The sequence below is a fragment of the Fundulus heteroclitus genome, unplaced genomic scaffold, assembly GCF_011125445.2.
Source record: "Fundulus heteroclitus isolate FHET01 unplaced genomic scaffold, MU-UCD_Fhet_4.1 scaffold_71, whole genome shotgun sequence".
Lineage (NCBI taxonomy): Eukaryota > Metazoa > Chordata > Actinopteri > Cyprinodontiformes > Fundulidae > Fundulus > Fundulus heteroclitus.
Genome location: NW_023397154.1, coordinates 23,041 through 41,775, shown reverse-complemented (window position 1 = coordinate 41,775; position 18,735 = coordinate 23,041). Strand labels below are relative to the sequence as shown.

Sequence of the window (18,735 nt, the reverse complement as noted above, 5' to 3'; positions counted from 1 at the left end):
CCCAGAAATATACATTAGGCTTCACATAGATAGGTGAGAAATTAACTGTACGTAAACGCCCAATAGGTTGCAGGAATAAAACGTGTTATTGACAAACCCAGATTATCTCGAAGGAGCACAGTGCGTTAGTTTATCAGTCATCGCTCAGAGTCTGACTGATTGTGAAACTAATTGACGCAAAGACCGGAGTAGAAATAAGAGTTTACAGAACATTGAGCCACTGGCTGAGATCAAACAGCAAAGATTAAAGCCCGTATGTAAAAATTAAAATAAGATAAATCAATAAATAACCAGAGCGGGCCTTACGGTGCGTTCAGAGGCAGGCTGTTCTCCGGTCTGCGCAGACTGAGGGCCTCCTGTGCAGGACAGGCTGAAGGCGGAACTGCCGCTCCGAGGTTCGGGAAACTCCCTGGAGGTCTCCCCATGCTTTCAGGTTCGGGTCTCACCTCCGGAACCACCCGCTGGGCCGAGGCTGAACGTCGGCGGGGCCGGTCCAGAGGCTTGATAAACGGGCCTACGCCAGCCGGTAAAATGTAGCGCAGCTGTTCCGGTGGAGCCCCGGTTCCGCCTACGAGGAGCGCTTCCCCCCGCCAGCTGCGCGTCTGCTCGGTGGTTTACGGCCACGTTTTCACTCCGTGCTGCGTTCAGGGAAACTCGTACACTGGAGAATCATCAGTGAAATACATTAAAAAACGATAAAAATCATGTCCTTCTATCCATCAAATGTCACTCGGGTCTTATTATCATCATCTCTGACTATTTCCAGGTGGGTTAACCAGATAATACATTTCATTATTAAATGATAAAAATCTCTCCAGGCTGTACGGGTTACCGTTTTAAATATCTAAACAAAATTAAATACATTTATTGTATAATTTGAACATGATCTACACAACCTTGGAGGTCATTCTGTTCATCTGAGGATTTTCTCTGCATGTTCCTCCACAGTCCAGAAATATGACTGCTTGGTTAATTGGTCTCTCTCAACTGCCTGTGTGAGATGTGCATGGATGGATGGATGGATGGATGGATGGATGGATGGATGGATGGATGGATGGATGGATGGATGGATGGATGGATGGATGGATGGATGGATGGATAATACCAGTTAAAAGTTTGGACAACCCTTTGTCCTTCAATGGCTTTTTGTTATTGTGATGACTCTCTACATTACAGATGCACAGTGAAGACATCTAAACTATGACTCAAAAGTATATAGAAGTATGTATCAAACACAAAATTGTGAAATAACACAAAAAATCCAGCATGCTTTTCTTTTTCTAACAACACATTTATTTAATAGATTTGTCTTGATATTAATATTAATTAATAAACTGGGTCCGAGCACAGAACTAACTGTGCCTATTTCAGTCACCGTGACCTTGTTATTCATTTAAAAAGTAATTATTGCAAGGAGCTGCAGTTGAAGTCTTTTAATGAACACATGAAGCTGTATGCATGATTCATTAGATATTTATAAAGCCGTTATAAAAATGTTTAGTAACAATTTCAGCATTTTAAATTTAAAAAAGTGACCAATATAAAAATGAGCGCTGATCATTTAATAAAACTTACATAGAACAGTAAAACTTGAGGTAAAGGGTGTTATTTCTGAAGTTCTGGATAACATCTCGGTTAAATTTGATGGTAATGAAAGTTGAATAAATGGTTCTTCAACATAGATAGTCTAATGTACGAGGTGTACTTGAATGCACCAAGAAGTCATCACGTAGGGTCATAAAACAGTTTAGGCCTGAAATCAGAGCTGGACTGAGGAGGAAACTGAACTCAACACTCTTTGAGCTCCAAGCAGCCACACAGATGTGCAAATCAGTTATTCTGTTATTTTATGTCTTGATTATAGTTTATTTTCCAATAAGTAATAAATAACTGTTATTTCTCTAAGGCAAAACTATTAAAAGGTTCCATCAGCATTTAATCATTCAAATACTGCATTATAACACAATGCGTCATAATCTTTTAACAACTGCATATCCAATTAATGCAAAGATCCAATTAATGCAAAGAAACCCAACAAATGTGTAAAATCCTAGTACTTTACAGTTATGTTGGCTACATGGAAACTGATTTTACTGTATAAATAACAAAAATATTCAGCTTAATTCCTTGGTGAGCTTGTTTAAAAACTATCAATTAAATAACGGATGAGCTGTTTTATATGACCTACTTTTTAGTCTGTTCTTATGTCGCTTCTAGTTATATAATAGTTGCACTGGCATTGTCTTCTTTGATGGTTTGTGCGCGGCACCTGGGTCTGCAATCTTGTTGCTTCATAAGCGGTAATAAAATAAACTATGGTAAAAATATCGTCTTTCAATAGCGAGCTGTTTCATCACGGTGAATGTGGTTTAAAATAACTCATCAGTGGGTAATTTTATCAGAAATAAACAATAGCATCATTCTCTCAAACTGACATTGTAATGAACATGTGAATCAAAACACAGAGTAACATTAAAAAGTTTATTCTAAAGAGGTGAACGATGGTAAACGAGACAGGCAGCCAGGACTGGAAAGGAGAACAGGCCATGCAGGTGTGACAGGTTAAAATTGCAAAATTATTAGAACGTTTAATAAGCGTTTCATACACAGAGTAAAATAAACGGTTTAAATATCGATAATAAATATAGTGAAAGAGGTGAAATGATTAATATTTCACAGTTAACATTTTGTTATTGTGTCATTTAAAAACATTGTTAATATGGTACAAGCACAGCTCATTGAGAGTTCTATGATTCTCAGGTCGACTGTTTTTGTCAGAACTGTTTTGTGCATGGGCGGAGAAGGGTTTGCCCTTCTTTTAAATAAAGTGAAATGGAGTAAAGACATCAGCTTTGTCTCTGTCCTTTACTTAGCTCAAAAGTTACCACATACCACTCAAAGTCATTAGAGCCGAGGGCAGAACAGGTGCTGCAGGCTGATGGAGACCCAACCAGAAGCTGTATGCAGACGCAGACTGACCAGAGGTCACAGGCAGAATCAGACTTAAGGATTCCAAATCATGACAGACATTTAATGGGTGAAAATCCCAATGACTGTTTAATATTTGGCCGTCTTGGTCAGGACTGAAGCTGGTCAAAATATGTTTCCCAACACAGCAGAAAAAATTGTAAGCTTTACTCTTTTTACAGCGGTTTCTAGAAGTGTACTTTTCATCCTCTGTGAAAATTAAATGGCTGCACCACAAAAACCTAAAACACAACAAAGTCAATATTTTCAAAACATTTCCCAGATCCAATACTGATTTTTTTTTAATTCTTCAGCCATCCGCTGTTTTAATTAGACAATTTTGTTATTTGTTTTGGTGTTAAAATACACAAAAGGATTATTTTTAGTCTTTAAAAGCAAATAAAACAATCTCCAACATCAACATCAATCTAAGACTAATATATATTTTTCAAATTCTTAAGTTACACACCTGTCTTTTGAGACTTTATGTAAATTCCGGAATATATATGATTTTTTAATGTTCCTTTACGGCAAAGAGAATCACTTGCAGTTGCAGGGGAAATCCACAGCGTGGTGCTGTTGTCCATCTTTTCGCACATTGACTCTTTCTAGCCATTGAAGCTGGTGTTAACACAATAGTCAGACCTCTCTCAATGTTGTGTCATTAAGCCAGATTTACTGAAAAAATCACATCTATATACAGTTTTTAATGTAAAAATCTAGCGATTAACAGATTAAACTCTATTAGCACCACAAAATGCACTTTGTGCCATGGCTCTTCAACTCTGTTGAACACTTGGGAGAGAAAGACTTTTAAAAACACAAACCATGTTGGATTTGGAGACTGTTTTGGCTTATGAATAAATTGCATTTATTTAGACTAAGTCTTGAATGGCTACGGCTGTCTATGGTGATGAAGACTGAATAACTGTTGTTTAATTGGTACTCCGGAGCCTTAAAGTATGTACACCCATGAAACATTTCTTAGATCTTCTCTTGGTGTCAAGGAAAACTCTAGTTTGGATTTACAAAGAAAAGTAGTGCAGGTTTCATGGGAAAGAAGAAAAAACAAACAAAAAATCTGGAAAAAGTGAGTCATGTTTTGTGTTCAGCCCCCTTTACTCTGATAACCGCGAATAAAATGCAGTGACAGCACGTGCATGCTGACCCAAAGTGAGGAACTGTTGGAGAAAAAGGCTGTGAGATGTTCTGCTAGAGACACGGTGGTGGCAGCATCATGCTGTGGGGATGCTTTTCCTCAGCAGCGACAGAGAAGCTGGTCTGGAAGATGAATGGAGTTGAATCAGTGGGTCCCAGACTTGTGGATCACATTGAGTGTAGATGGGCCACAAAATAATGGATTTTTAAATAAAAAAAACAAAACAAAAATACTTTTATTTCGATTTACCTTTGCCTGCTCAACAATAAACTGAACATTCAGATTAATTCAATTCAATTCAATTTTATTTATATAGCGCCAAATCATGAAACATGTCATCTCAAGGCCCGTCCGTCCGTCCGTCCGTCCGTCCGTCGTCTTCCGCTTATCCGGGGTCGGGTCGCGGGGGTAGCAGCTTTAGTAGGGAGGCCCAGACGTCCCTCTCCCCAGCCACTTGGGCCAGCTCCTCAGGAGGAATCCCAAGGCGTTCCCAGGCCAGCCGGGAGACATAGTCCCTCCAGCGTGTCCTGGGTCTTCCCCTGGGCCTCCTCCCGGTGGGACGTGCCCGTACACCTCTCCAGGGAGCCGTCCAGGAGGCATCCTGACCAGATGCCCGAGCCACCTCAACTGGCTCCTCTCGACGTGGAGGAGCAGCGGCTCTACTCTGAGTCCTCCCCGGATGACTGAGCTCCTCACCCTATCTCTAAGGGAGAGCCCAGACACACTATGGAGAAAACTCATTTCAGCCGCTTGTATCCGGGATCTCGTTCTTTCGGTCACGACCCAAAGCTCGTGACCATAGATGAGGGTAGGAACGTAGATCGACCGGTAAATCGAGAGCTTCGCCTTTTGGCTCAGCTCTCTCTTCACCACAACGGATCGGTACAGCGCCCGCTTCACAGCAGACGCTGCACCAATCCGCCTGTCGATCTCCCGCTCCATCTTCCCCTCATTCGTGAACTCAAGGCACTTTACAAAATCAAGTTCAATCATATTATACAGATTGGGTCAGATTATACAGATTGGTCAAAAATGTCCTATATAAGGAAACCAGTTGATTGCATCAAAGTCCCGACAAGCAGCATTCACTCCTGGAGAAGCGTAGAGCTACAGGGAGAGTCGTCTGCATTGCCCATGGCTTTGCTGCAATCCCTCATACTGAGCAAGCATGAAGCGACAGTGGGAAGAAAAACTCCCCATTAACGGGAAGGATAAACCTCCAGCAGAACCGGGCTCAGTATGAACGGTCATCTGCCTCGACCGACTGAGGTTACAGAAGACAGAGCAGAGACACAACAAGAGAAACAAAAAAGCACAGAAGCACACATTGATCCAGTAATCTGTTCTACATTAGATGGTAATAGCGGGTGAGCCGTCTTCTCTGGATGATGTCACAGTTAACAAAACGCCAGACCAGGTGTACCTACTATGAAGAAAAAAAGAGAGAGCAAAAAGTTAAAAGCTAAAATGACGACAGTCATTTCAATGTAATACAATGCAAAACTGGAGAACAGTAGACTGAAGAACAGTAGAAATCAGTAGAGTGAGAAAATTAGACCCTGATGTCCTCCAGCAGCCTAGGCCTATCAGCATAACTATAGAGGTAGCTCAGGGTAACATGAGCCACTCTAACTATAAGCTTTGTCAAAAAGGAAAGTTTTAACATTAGTCTTAAAAGTAGATAGGGTGTCTGCCTCACGGACCAAAACTGGGAGTTGGTTCCACAGGAGAGGAGCCTGATAGCTAAAGGATCTGCCTCCCATTTGAGAATGAATCTGCAAATCTTTGTAGAACATGAAAAGGGTCTTTGACCTTTTAAACAAAAGCGGTAAAAGTTTATTACCTTGCTGATCTAGAACGTTTTTAGAAGAGCAACACACGTCCCCATTCCTCGGGTAAACGTTGCTTAGTTTAGCCAAGTTTAAGAGAGAGATTTGCTGAAGTCAGCTGTTTGTGCTCCTGTTTACCATGAAACTAAACTGAAAGTAAAAACCACGAGGAGAGCTTTGTGTTGTCTTTCATTTGAGAATCAGAGTCCGCCTTATCGGCCAAGATGGAGAAACAAGGAGCCTGATGTCGGTCTCAGGAGCTCAGATGCTGCAGACATCAAATACTTTTTAAGAACATCTGAACTTTCCAGCTGTGGTGGGCTGGGGACCAGTCCAAGGCGCACCCTGCATCTTGCCCAATGACTGCAGGAGCGAGCGAGGTGCACCTTCCATCAGGACAATGGCCTGAAAATGCAGCTAGAGCTACAGTGGAGCTGCATGAGAGTGGCCTAGTCAAAGTCCAGACTTAAATTTAAGAGGGATTCTGTGAAAACTGATGTTCAGAGATGTTCTCCATCTGATCCGACCGAGCTTCAGCTACTTTGCAAAGCATTAAGTGTGAATTTTGTGTTACAATCTTCAGATTCTCACGCGCGTGGGAGGTGTGCACACCCCGGTTCTCTCCGTTTGTGTTAGCAGGAAGTGTGTGAGCGAGAGAACGCCCAGCCGATGCGGTTTTTCCACCTGATTATCTTATCTGTCATCTGTGAATACACCTCAGATCCAGGAGACTCGTTAAAAAAACAAAACAAAAAAAAACCTGCAGGTGTGGAAACGTTAAACGTTTCTGAAAAAGGTCACCAGTTTAGTTTACCAGAGAGACAGAAAGGACTCGACTGTCCACCATTCATGCCTAAATGGAAATATTCTAAAAATAAATCTTTATTAAAAAATAACCCACAAACCACACCCCACAGACGTCAAACTTTTCACCTGTGGTTTTGCTTTTTTGTTTGGGGCCGCAAATAACTGATGGCCCAGTTTAAAATCCAGCGGGATTAGAAACTAGGAGCATAAAACAATCTCACCTGAATTAAACTCTTAGCACTCCACATATGTTAAAATTGGATTTCTGTTTTTTTAAACTCCACTTCTTGCGTTTGGAAGCAGGACTCAACGCCTGACGGAGCTTTTTCCCACTAGTAGGAACCTTTCAAAGTGAGCAGAACCAGCCGCCTTCTTGTGTTGGACTCAAACAGACAGAAACCAGCCTGGTTTTACATTACCGCCCTTCCCAGAACTCTGTGGAGGGAAACGATCCATTCCTGGAGCTTTTCCATTATTAAGAAATGCTTTACTGATACATGGAAGCCATTGATATGGAGTTGCATTGGTGATCAGCTCTGTTGGGTCGATACTTTGTAGAACCACCTTCCTGTGCAGGTCCAGCTCTGGGTGCTACAGAGGATTGTTGGTGCCGGCGTCGCACACTCAGAGGCTGAAATGTTTGCCTACTCTTTGTACTAAAAGACCTCCAGTGAGGTTAAATACAATGGAAAGTGTCTGCAAGCATCAATCCAGTGGAGGTTTTAGTCTGGACTTTGACTAGGCCAAATTATCACACAAATATGAATTGAATCTAAACCATTTTGCTGCATATCCAGCTGTATCCACGGCGTTCTGTTAACTGTGACATCATCCAGAGAAGACAGATCACCCGCTACTACCATCTAATGTAGCACAGATTACTGGATCAATGTGTTCTTCTGTGCTTTTTTGTCTCTCTTGTTGTGTCTCTGTTCTGTCTTCTGTAACCCCCAGTAGGTCGATGCAGATGACCGTTCATACTGAGCCCAGTTCTGCCGGAGGTTTTTCCTTCCCGTTAATGGGTGGTTTTTCTTCCCACTGTTGCTTCATGCTTGCTCAGTATGAGGGATTGCAGCAAAGCCATGTACAATGCAGACGACTCTTCCTGTGGCTCTACGCTTCCCCAGGAGTGAATGCTGCTTGTCGGGACTTTGATGCAATCAACTGGTTTCCTTATATAGGACATTTTTGACCAATCTGTATAATCTGACCCAATCTGTATAATATGATTGAACTTGACTTTGTAAAGTGCCTTGAGATGACATGTTTCATGATTTGGCGCTATATAAATAAAATTTAATTGAATTGAATTGAATTATGTTCAGGGTGGGTTTCCAGCTGGAAGGTGAACCTTCATCCCATCTTGGGTCTTCTGCATCCTCTAACGGGGTTTCTTCCGTCCAGGATTTAGTTTTCAATTCAATTCAATTAAATTTTGTTTATATAGCACCAATTCGCAACACATGTCATCATCAAGGCTCTTTCCAAAGTCAGACTCCATCAAATCCTCCAGGTTGGTGAGAAAGTTTCCTCTCTAAGGAAACCCAGCAGGTTGCATCAAGTCTCTCCAAGCAGCATTCACTCCTCCTGAAACAGCGTAGAGCCACAGTGGACAGTCGTCTGCATTGTTGATGGCTTTGCAGCAATCCCTCATACTGAGCATGCATGAAGCGACAGTGGAGAGGAAAACTCCCCTTTAACAGGGAGGAAAACCTCCAGCAGAACCAGAACCAGGCTCAGTGTGAACGCTCATCTGCCTCGACCCACTGGGGCTTAGAGAAGACAGAGCAGAGACACAGAAAGCTCAGAAGCTCACATTGACCCAGGAGTACTTTCTATGTTAGAGAAGACAGAGCAGAGACACAGAAAGCTCAGAAGCTCACATTGATCCAGGAGTACTTTCTATGTTAGTGAAGACAGAGCAGAGACACAGAAAGCTCAGAAGCTCACATTGACCCAGGAGTACTTTCTATGTTAGAGAAGACAGAGCAGAGACACAGAAAGCTCAGAAGCTCACATTGATCCAGGAGTACTTTCTATGTTAGTGAAGACAGAGCAGAGACACAGAAAGCACAGAAGCTCACATTGACCCAGGAGTACTTTCTATGTTAGAGAAGACAGCAGAGACACAGAAAGCACAGAAGCTCACATTGACCCAGGAGTACTTTCTATGTTAGAGAAGACAGAGCAGAGACACAGAAAGCACAGAAGCTCACATTGACCCAGGAGTACTTTCTATGTTAGATGGTAATAGCGGATGATCTGTCTCCTCTGATGATGTCACAGCTAACAGAACGCCAGACCAGGTGTACCTTCTATGAAGAGAAAAGAGAGAGAACAAAAAATTAAAAGCTGAAATAACAACAAACAATGCAAACTGGAGAACAGTAGAACTCAGCGTAGAGAGAGAAATAGACCCTGATGTCCCCAGTAGCCTAAGCCTATAGCAGCATAACTATAGAGATAGCCCAGGGTAACATGAGCCACTCTAGTTATAAGCTTTGTCACAAAGGAAAGTTTTAAGCCTAGTCTTAAAGTAGACAGGGTGTCTGCCTCATGCATCAAAGTCCATGAGCTCCATCCATGTTGATGCCCACACCGTGATGCTGCCACCCACGGTTTTCAGTGTGCAGTGTCCTTCCCTGCATCGTGCTTGGTATCCTCCGACCAGAGCCCGACCCAACACAAACTAAAGTAGATCTGCTACAAAAAAAAAAAAAAACACTCCCATTATTCTGAATTAAAGCATGCCCTGCGGTGTTTTCCTGTCTTTTTTTTTTTCCTGGCTGAACGTACATAACCTCTCCTGATTATTATTTCCTCTTATGTTAAGTTAGACTTTCCCTGTTTCTCACGCATCCAGCTGGATTTGGACCAAAACGCCAGGACGCAAACGTGTCCAGCGGCAGCCTCCGTATCGATGGCTGCAGGTGCGGGGGGGGGGGGGGGGGGGGGTATCGATGTGCGTAGGGGGTGTGGCAGGGCGGACTGGGGCTATAAATGGGCCGGGATGCGGATTTATCTCACCTGAGCAAACAGGAGCATCTTGGGGAGCCGTCCGGCAGCAACTTATCAGCGTTTCACCAGAAAGGGGAAACTTCACTTCCCAGCAGCAGCAGCAGCAGGTTTGTCTTGATTTTACCGCTTCCAGAGGTCCTGTTATTGTTTATCAGTGAACTTTAGAGGCTTTCTGTGGTTTTAACTCTGGAACCCCTCTGCAGATCCGCCGCTGGTTGCCTTGGTGTGCGTCCCCACTGACAGTAAACCCCGTCCTGAGATCCAGCGATGCGCATCCAGCTGGTGCTGATGGTGAGCGTCGGGGTCGCGCTCCTCGCGTGCGCCCGCCGCGGGGAGGCGCGCGTCCGCCTGAACGCCATCAGAACCGTGGTCCTGACCGAAGATCACGCGCTGCCCGTGAACAGGAGCGCGTGGGGACCGGGCATGGACCTGGCGGTGAGTGGTCCCGGGATGACAGATAAAGATGTGGGTCAAATGGAGCCAAAAACCATTTATATAATTACATTTACACAAAAACCCCTAAAGGTTTTACAGAAAGTTAGATCTTAGCTCCAACATGGTGATTTCAAAGAGTTGTTCTCTATGACACCTGCTGATAATCTGCAGATGTAAGTTTTGGAGCAGGGGCCACAACCTGCGGCCCAGGGGCCACAGTGGCCCTTTGGTCTTCCACAGTGGATCTTTCTTAATACCTCTGGCTAACAACGATCATGTTTTGTTAACATTAGAAATGCAGCTTTTAGAAGTTTTTTTTTCATTAACTATTTCTTAAAAAATGAATGAAATTATTTTAAAAGTACCACTAATACGTCTTTAGAACAACTGGACTTCTATTCTGAAGCTTCAGAATAGAAGTCAAGTTGTTTTACTTTATTTTTTAACCTTTTTTGGATTGATCATGACCTGGATGACTGAGAATCTTCACCAACATACGTCTTTAGATCTGTTTTTCTTATAAGCTATGTGCTAGTTTTTTCTATCATTATCCACAAAGCAAAGGTGTATCCATCCTCTTAGCAAAAGTTTTATTCTCAAACCTAGAAAACAGAAATAAAATAGGGTCGTGTAAATTTAAAAAAGACAAAAATGTCCCATGGTAGATGAAAAATTATAATTTGTCTTTTTTCCAAAAGGTCAGGAAACATTTGCGACTTTAAATGAACTTTATTTATCTAGACTGAAGGCTCCTTGGATGGTAAAGGCTGCAGCCCCTGTTTTGAATTTGCTGCTGTCTGGGAATCACTTTATTTGCACCTTTTTTAATCCGTGACTCAGGAAACTTTGGTCAGGTGGGCCATATTGTTGGACAGGGATGAAAAAAAGCAGCAATAGTCCTGAAAAAACATTGAGATCACATAAAAAAGTAATGCATCAAATATTGTTTAACAGACCATATAAAGAGACAAGGGAAGGATGTGGAGGATTTTTCTTTGTTTGGGACATATTTCAGTAAACTGGTGTCATTGTTTCGAAAACATCAAAACTACATTACACAAGATTTTTGGGTTGGACAGTAAATGCTAACAACGTTAGACAAAATATGTCAACTAATGCAGAAAAAAAAAATGATGCTCAAAAGAAATGAGGGCGACTGTGGCTTGATGGGTTGAATAGTCGTCCTCATTTCTTTTGAGCATAAATTTTTTTTCCTACATTAGTTGACATATTTTTAAATATACGTTGTTAGCATTTACTGTCCAACCCAAAAATCTTGTGTAATGAGTTTTGATGTTTGGTGAAAAGCCTTGTTTAAGGGACTGCGTACGTTTCTCTGCAGCGATACCAGTGCATGAGCGACCTGGAGTGCAGCGAGGGCAACTACTGCCACATCCCGACCAAAGGCCCCGGCCACTCCCGCTGCCAGACCTGCCGCCGGAGGAACAGGCGTTGCCAGAGGGATAGCATGTGTTGCCCTGGCAACCACTGCAACATCAGTAAGATCCGCTTCCCAAGAGAGAAAAGTGACGATAATATAGCTGAAAATGGCAGCAAGTTGTAAATACAAATTCAATTCAATCTTATTTATATAGCGCCAATTCATGAAACATGTCATCTCAAGGCACTTTACAAAGTTAAGTTCAATCATATTATACAGATTGGTGAAAAATGTCCTATATAAGGAAACCAGTTGATTGCATCAAGTCTCTCCAAGCAGCATTCACTCCTCCTGAAGGAGCGTAGAGCCACAGGGAGAGTCGTCTGCATTGTCCATGGCTTTGCAGCAATCCCTCATACTGAGCAAGCATGAAGCGACAGTGGGAAGAAAAAACACCCATTAGCAGGAAGGAAAATCATTTTTAAATTCTGTGTTTTTCTTTCTTTCTTTACTTTCTTTTGCAGACACTTGTGTTCCAGACGTGGACAGTTTTTTGCCTCAGAGGATCCTGGATACTGATGGAGACATGAAACCGCCATCTAAGAAAGGATGGAAGAAAAGAGGGAGAGTGAACATTAAAGGGTCTCCTGGTAAAGGTAAATGTGAACGGGGGTCCAATCGCCTTAAAGAGCTTTAGACAACCGTTTCCTGTTCCAATCTCTGAAAGTTTCCTCGTCTGTGTTACCAGGTCAGGTGGGGGACCCTTGCCTGCGCTCCTCAGACTGCTCAGACAGTCTGTGCTGCGCTCGTCACTTCTGGGCCCGGATCTGTAAGCCGGTGCTGCGGGAAGGACAGGTTTGTACGCGTCAGCGGCGTAAGGGGCACCAGGGCTTGGAGCTGTTTCAGCGCTGCTCCTGTGGGGAAGGACTCTCCTGCCGGTCGGTGCGTGACCCAAACAGCCAGACTGCCCCACCATCGTCCTCCATGCTGCAGGACAAGGCCATGAATCCCAGGTTTTCTTCCTTGTCTCGGCACTCCTCTCCCCACACCTCAGTGCTGTCTGCCACCTCGTCGTCTTCGTCTTCAGCGGTGGCAAAGACGAGACTCCACATGTGCCAGAGAAAGGAAGTTGGACAGATGGGGAGGAAAACAGACTGACGGAGGGATGGACGGAGCACAAACAACTGCTTTTCTATGTCTGTGATCAAGCCCAGAGGCAGAGGGAGGCGGAAACATTTGTAAAAGAAAGGGGAGGGGTGAGTAGCATTCCTGTTTACACCTGTGAAAATTTCCCTCACTCCTCCTTGAAGTGTCCAGGTATCTGGATGGTAATCCACGTCTCGTCCGGCAACATTGACAAAGCAACTGAATGGGATGCGAAATCCTTTGAGGTTCGGATGTGATTTCCTCCAGGGTATCTAGAGAGACTGAAACCACTTTGAAATCCAGTCTGACCCCTTTTAGGCCAACAACAAAAGTGCAAATGTTGATGAATATCTGATGTGGTTCCCTCACGTATGAAAGGAAACACATTTGTTTTCAGCTTTTGATGTGTTCCTCTGTCATCCTCAAAGGCCTTACATGAGCTGAAGCCCTCAGCGTTACTTCAGCTTAGGCTAAAGTCAGACCCAACAAAACCAAGCTAATCTATGTGCTAAAGGATTTTTGTTGAGTTTGCAGATAATGTCACCCAAATGCAATTTGTGTTCATCAAACTTTGGATTTACGTTTCACTAAATCACGTTGCAGTTTTATATTAATCTATTCCAACTCTCGGACATTGTACCACAGACATATAAGCAGGTTTTGTCAAGCTATCCTCGATCTGGAAATGTTTCCTTGCTGAATTTGCACCACTGTTGGAATTCCTTTCACATAACTTATATATCTTTGTTTTAAAGTCATAAAAACTAACATTATCTCTGAATGTTGTCAATTTTGTTTTCATTTTAGTTTTTCTAACTGGGTTTACTGCCTGAGAGAAATGTTATGTTCCCTGGTGAAAAATAAAACTAATGAACATTTAAGATCTGAATGTATTTCCAGACAGTCTTTGCGCTTGCACTGATATGTTGAAGTAATTATATTAACATAAAGTTGGTCTTTTGTAGTAAATCTGGGTGTAATGTCTATTTATTGTGTTTACCTGTAAGTTCATAAAACAATAAAAAATAAAGATGTTTTTCTGAAATGTATCAGTTTGGGAATAAGGTTTCACTAGATTTATGAATAAATTGTATTTTTTCTTGCTATAAAGTATGTTTTGTAACATAGTAAAAGGCACATATACTAAATAAAACCACTGAACACCACATTATCTGCTGCCCCTTTTTTACCTATTAATGTACTCATACTGGAACTGCTGAAGGGATCGTAGCTAGCAATCATTCCCTAGATAAACTCACTACAGTCTTATGCTGTAAATTGTTAATATTATTAGTCACAGACCTGAATTAACCTTGGGTTCAAAAACCCTTAATCTCAGATATTTTAGCCATATTGGACTTCATCTTTTTGCTAGCATGTAGCTTGTGGTAGCAGTTAGCCTAGCTAACTAAAATGCTAACATTTTAAGAGCAAACAAACTGTTCTTTTCAAATACATTAACAACAAAGGTTAACAGGGGAAATAATTTCTAACAATAATATGACCACCATATTATTGTGACGAATAACCTCATCAGTCCATCTTATTGACAGATTATACAATATCTACACAAAAAAGATAAGAAGGATAAAATCCCTCATTTGTTGTTGTTTACTATGATATTTGTGATCTCTGTGGAACCAGTTTCAACTTCAATTGTTGATTTGCCACAGTTTTCCTTAAATACACCTTATACGATCAGGAAATGTTGAAATACAAGGACTTTGGACAGCAGAAGCCAGCTTCTCTTAACATGTACTGAAATGCAGGCAGTCATGGTTGAATATTAAAAATGGAAACGCTTGGTAAAAGCACAGGAACGCCTGATCTAAACTGAGAAACAGGATTACAATCATAGAATTAAAGCTTGCTGTGAAACAAGCGACCGTTGGAGTTAAAGTTGTTAAAAATAGGGGAAAGGCATAGGGTTAAAAGTTGTCTCCATAAAGAAATGTCGTCCACATAAAGATATAGTAGGGAACATTACCATAGATTTTGGTAAAAAATAAAAATAAAAATACTACTTTAATTAGTTGAGTATGCCAGATCTTAAAATATATTTTACTGTTTGGGCCCACTTGGGTCAATCATTTCAAAATGGGTAAGATTTTAAGATCTATGAGGGCGTTTTGCCCAGAACTGACCTTCTTCAAACCGTTACAGGCAACATGGGTCCGACATGCAGCAGAAAAGCTTGTATATGGGGTTAGGATTTCTCAGCACATTTCCTACCCATATGGGCCCCACTTTAAATAAATGTAAAGTTTAGAATAAAGTTGCGCTAAGAAAACTAAAAAAATACTTGTTTATGGTGAAGAGATATGTTTACTAGTTGATTAGCTCAAATTCCTCTCAAATTACCTACTTTTTGGATTTTGGGCTTATTATTTTTACTACCATTTCTCATATGTTAGAACCAGCTCAACTACCAGGTATCCCAGCGCCCAGTTAGATGTTTGCACTGAAAACAAAAATCAACGTTCACAATTTATTTAATTCTGTATATGTAGTAGAAGTGAGTGCAGATACTGAAATGTTAAGCCAGCTGAATGAGTCTGATAGCAGTAGATGGTATTTTAAAAGCCTTTAGGTTTGGAGTTCTTTGAAACAACTAAGAAGTCAGAAAGTGGAGCTACTGGGGAAACTGATTTTAAGGTTTGTTTCCCGAAAGCTTCCTTGAACTGATTGGGATCTTTTGGAAATGACCTGGTTGCATAGCAGGAGAGAACGTGCGCTTCCCTGTTTGCGGTTTGTAGCGGTGAGGAATCACTGTCACCGACTGATTGCTGCCATGAAGATAACGCACACGGTCACAGGGCCTTCTCCACACGCTTCCAGCTGTGTTCCCCAGCTTCTCTGTTCATGCATATCCACAGTAGGTCATCAATCTGCATAGTCGTCACATTCTCATCCGTGTTTGCCCTTTTCCCCAATAGTTTCATGGCTCTGATTTAGATCTGAGAACATGGCAAAGGACACCGCCTTCCAGTTTACAAAAAATAAAACACTATTGGGAATTTTTCTCATGGATAAACCTCACATACTTGTGTGCACTCTCACAAACACCAACAAGTGCTTGGATTCAGGTGCTTACAGATTCACTTCTATACCGAAAACCTCTATTATTATCTTCAGCAGTCACTTTATACATGTCGTATTAATTAATACTGTATATTCTTCAGTGATGGTATTAAGGCGTTGTTTTTTTTTTATACCTGTAATACTTTATCGGCTGGTTTTGCTGTTCTTTTTATATCTCTCTTTGCAGGTGTAGAAGCAGACTCAGAGGATGTTATGCCGCTCTCTCGCTTTCCTTTCCTTTCCTCTTTCTCCTCCACCTTTTCTCCCTTTTAGTATTTTGTCTCATTTGTTTCTCTCCTTTTTTCCTCCTTTACCTTCCTGTTTCAGTGTCTATTGAACATGAAATAGTCCCAGCATAAAATAATAATAAATCTTCTTGCATATTTAAATCAAGCGAAGCACTATGGCGAAAGCAGTGATGCTCCAGTTGTAAAAGTAAAATCTGTGTGGGGCTCTTTTTGCCATTAAGACAACAATCCTTATTGCCACATTACCAGACAGGACACTATAAAAAGAAAAAAAAAGAAAATCAGTGGAGTTTCACAGCCGCAGAGTTTCACAGCCGCAGAACCATTGGGTAAATGGCTGGTCTCATTGAAAGGAATCGTACATGTGTTGTTCCGATTTTAACCACTAGGTGTCATCATTACTTGCTGTTCCTTTAAAAAAACAGCCCATAAAATACAAGGTAAGGAGACTGTAAAGTTGACAACTCTAACTATCTGTTACAACGTGGGCCTAATTACTTGAACAAGATCATAGCAACATGTGCATGAATGCAGTCAGTAATGAACTATGTTTTCATGGTGATTTCAGGGGAAAGTCACGCAGATGTTGTGACAAATCTCTGTGCATCTGGACTTTGTCACACCGAGTCTGTGCAGCGTTACAGACACCAAGTTACATAGTCAAATCAATACATTTCCATTTAGCTTTTATCTTAATGTAAAAGAAGAAAACAGACAAGCTGAAGTGACACAGTCGTTAGCAGTACAGTATCAGGAATTGCAGAGACGTTTATCACTTTTATGGGCCAATAAAGCTGCTGAGCGAGCGACAGATATGTCCGGCTGGTTACATTTTAACCCGTAACCACTCCTGTGAAGACACATACCTTACTGCTGACCACACCAGGAAACCGTGCTCTCTGTCCGCTTCGCATGCAGGAGTATAAAAAGGTGAGACTGCATTTTCTAATTAATCTACTTGTTCTTTAGTGTCATGACGCAAAGTAAAGATGACTCAAACAGCTTATTAGCAGGTTATTAAGACTCTTGATTATTTAGTTACTATTTAATTGTGTTTTCTCAGATGGAAGATGAGCACCATTTGCATGAAAATGTCCTAAGACGGTTAGGTTTTCAAACAAGAGACGAACAACGGGATGTTCTTATTTTAAATGTCCTGATGCTAGGTGACAGGCAGAGTGGGCGGAGCTCTGTGGGGAATGCTCTCATTGGTCAGTGGTTTAAAACATTACTGTTGCATAATGTTTTTTTTGGTTGTGAAGGAGCCTGACAATGTTTCCCACTAATTTCAGGTGGCCACGAATTTCACACAGGAACCGCCGTCTCTAATGTCCCCGTAACGAAAGAACTCCGGGTCCTAAGCAGAACATTTCCAGCATATTTCAGGAGGCAGGGGGCGGAGTCTGACCTGGTGCTGAGAGTTATGGACACGCCCCCAATGAGGCCCCGCCCACAGAGCCTGCAGGAGCTCTGCCCTGAGGGTGTCCATGTGCTCGTTGTCGTTGTAAGACTGGATCGGCTGAATGAAAACTCACAGCTGCTGTGTCACGCAGAGGTACAAACACACAGACTATGTTTTGTTCCTTTTGACTGTTTCCTGTTTTTTGTCTTTATTTGATCCCCTGTGCTCTTTCACTAATTTATACCCTACTTCACTCAGCTTCTTTCAACCCAACCCAGTCGTATACTGATGCTAGTAATATTGATCCTTCACCAATTTGTACCAGTTTTTGTCGTTAGGTACCAACTAGTTAGGGTACAGAATTAAGCTGTCTGTGCAACCATGTGCCAGCTTTAAATACCAACAAGTCGTTTTTTTTCTCTACGCATAGTTTCCTATGAGAAAATCAGAAAACGAGACTTCACAAAATAATACAACTGAATCATACTTTGTGTGTTTCAGCGTTAATATGTTGTCTGCTAAATTCATGGAATTGCCAAAAAGGAAAATAAATGTGCAACAGTTTAAGTCAGGAGTGTCCAAAGTGTTGCCCCTGGATTAATTTTGACTCAGCTCAAAAATTATGCAAATGTAACACATTTCCCTAAGAGGGCAATAAAAGGTTTTCTTCTTCTTATAAGACTTATTTTTGCTTTTCAGAGTCTCTTCGGTCCAGACTGGCGACGTCACGCAATGCTCGTCTTAACACACGCTAATCACCTGGAAAAGGCGGGGCTTCAACCTTCCGTTTACCTCGCCCAGAGCTCTGATTGGCTGAGCTCTCTGGCTGAAGAGGCTGGGGGCGGAGTTTCTTTTTTAGACAACAGCTGTGATTGGCCGTCAATCAGAGGCCACCCGCTGAGAGACCAACTTCTCCGCCTGTCGGCTAGGAACCATCACAAGGCTCTGAGAGTCAGGACGGACCAATCACTCTGACGCCTCTACGTGTAAAATCTGATACGTTTCTGCATATTTTGGGTTAAAATACATTGAACTGGATTGAAACATGTATATCTGTACTTTGATCTTGAACGTTGCGTGTTTGCTTTAAATAAGACAAACAGAATATTGTTACGGTAACTAGGTTTCAAACTATTTGTTTTCATATTTATGAATTAAGGTACATTTTGGAGAGAGCATTTTGACACTTTGGTGGCAGCAATGGCAACAAATAATAACTATCTGTAAAACTTTTGACATGTAATAATTAAAAAGCACCAAAG

General features: G+C 41.8%; 2 protein-coding genes and 1 long non-coding RNA gene across 4 annotated transcripts; 2 read left to right on the top strand and 1 right to left on the bottom strand.

Moving 5' to 3' along the window:
- Positions 1-302: 302 nt before the first annotated feature.
- Positions 303-9,887, bottom strand: LOC118561771. Its single transcript, XR_004930245.1, has 2 exons — positions 9,790-9,887; positions 303-661 (listed from the first exon to the last, which is right to left on the bottom strand). It is a non-coding gene; the product is annotated as an uncharacterized LOC118561771 (long non-coding RNA).
- Positions 9,888-9,950: 63 nt separating this feature from the next.
- On the top strand, positions 9,951-13,878 carry LOC105919329 (dickkopf-related protein 2). Of its 2 annotated transcripts, none has more exons than XM_036133971.1 (4): positions 9,951-10,215; positions 11,558-11,714; positions 12,121-12,246; positions 12,345-13,878. In XM_036133971.1, exons 1-4 carry the CDS (start codon positions 10,048-10,050, stop codon positions 12,752-12,754), a joined length of 861 nt encoding a protein of 286 aa, XP_035989864.1. In that variant the 5' UTR covers positions 9,951-10,047; the 3' UTR covers positions 12,755-13,878. The 2 variants fall into 2 exon arrangements, with proteins under 2 accessions (XP_035989864.1, XP_012710084.2); XM_012854630.3 differs by having other exon boundaries at positions 12,121-12,252.
- A 3,041-nt stretch (positions 13,879-16,919) lies between these two features.
- LOC105919333 (GTPase IMAP family member GIMD1) lies at positions 16,920-18,708 on the top strand. Its single transcript, XM_012854634.3, has 4 exons — positions 16,920-17,001; positions 17,135-17,282; positions 17,364-17,626; positions 18,173-18,708. The coding sequence occupies exons 1-4, from the start codon at positions 16,984-16,986 to the stop codon at positions 18,446-18,448; spliced, it is 705 nt and encodes a 234-aa protein (XP_012710088.2). The 5' UTR covers positions 16,920-16,983; the 3' UTR covers positions 18,449-18,708.
- The last annotated feature ends 27 nt before the right edge of the window (positions 18,709-18,735 follow it).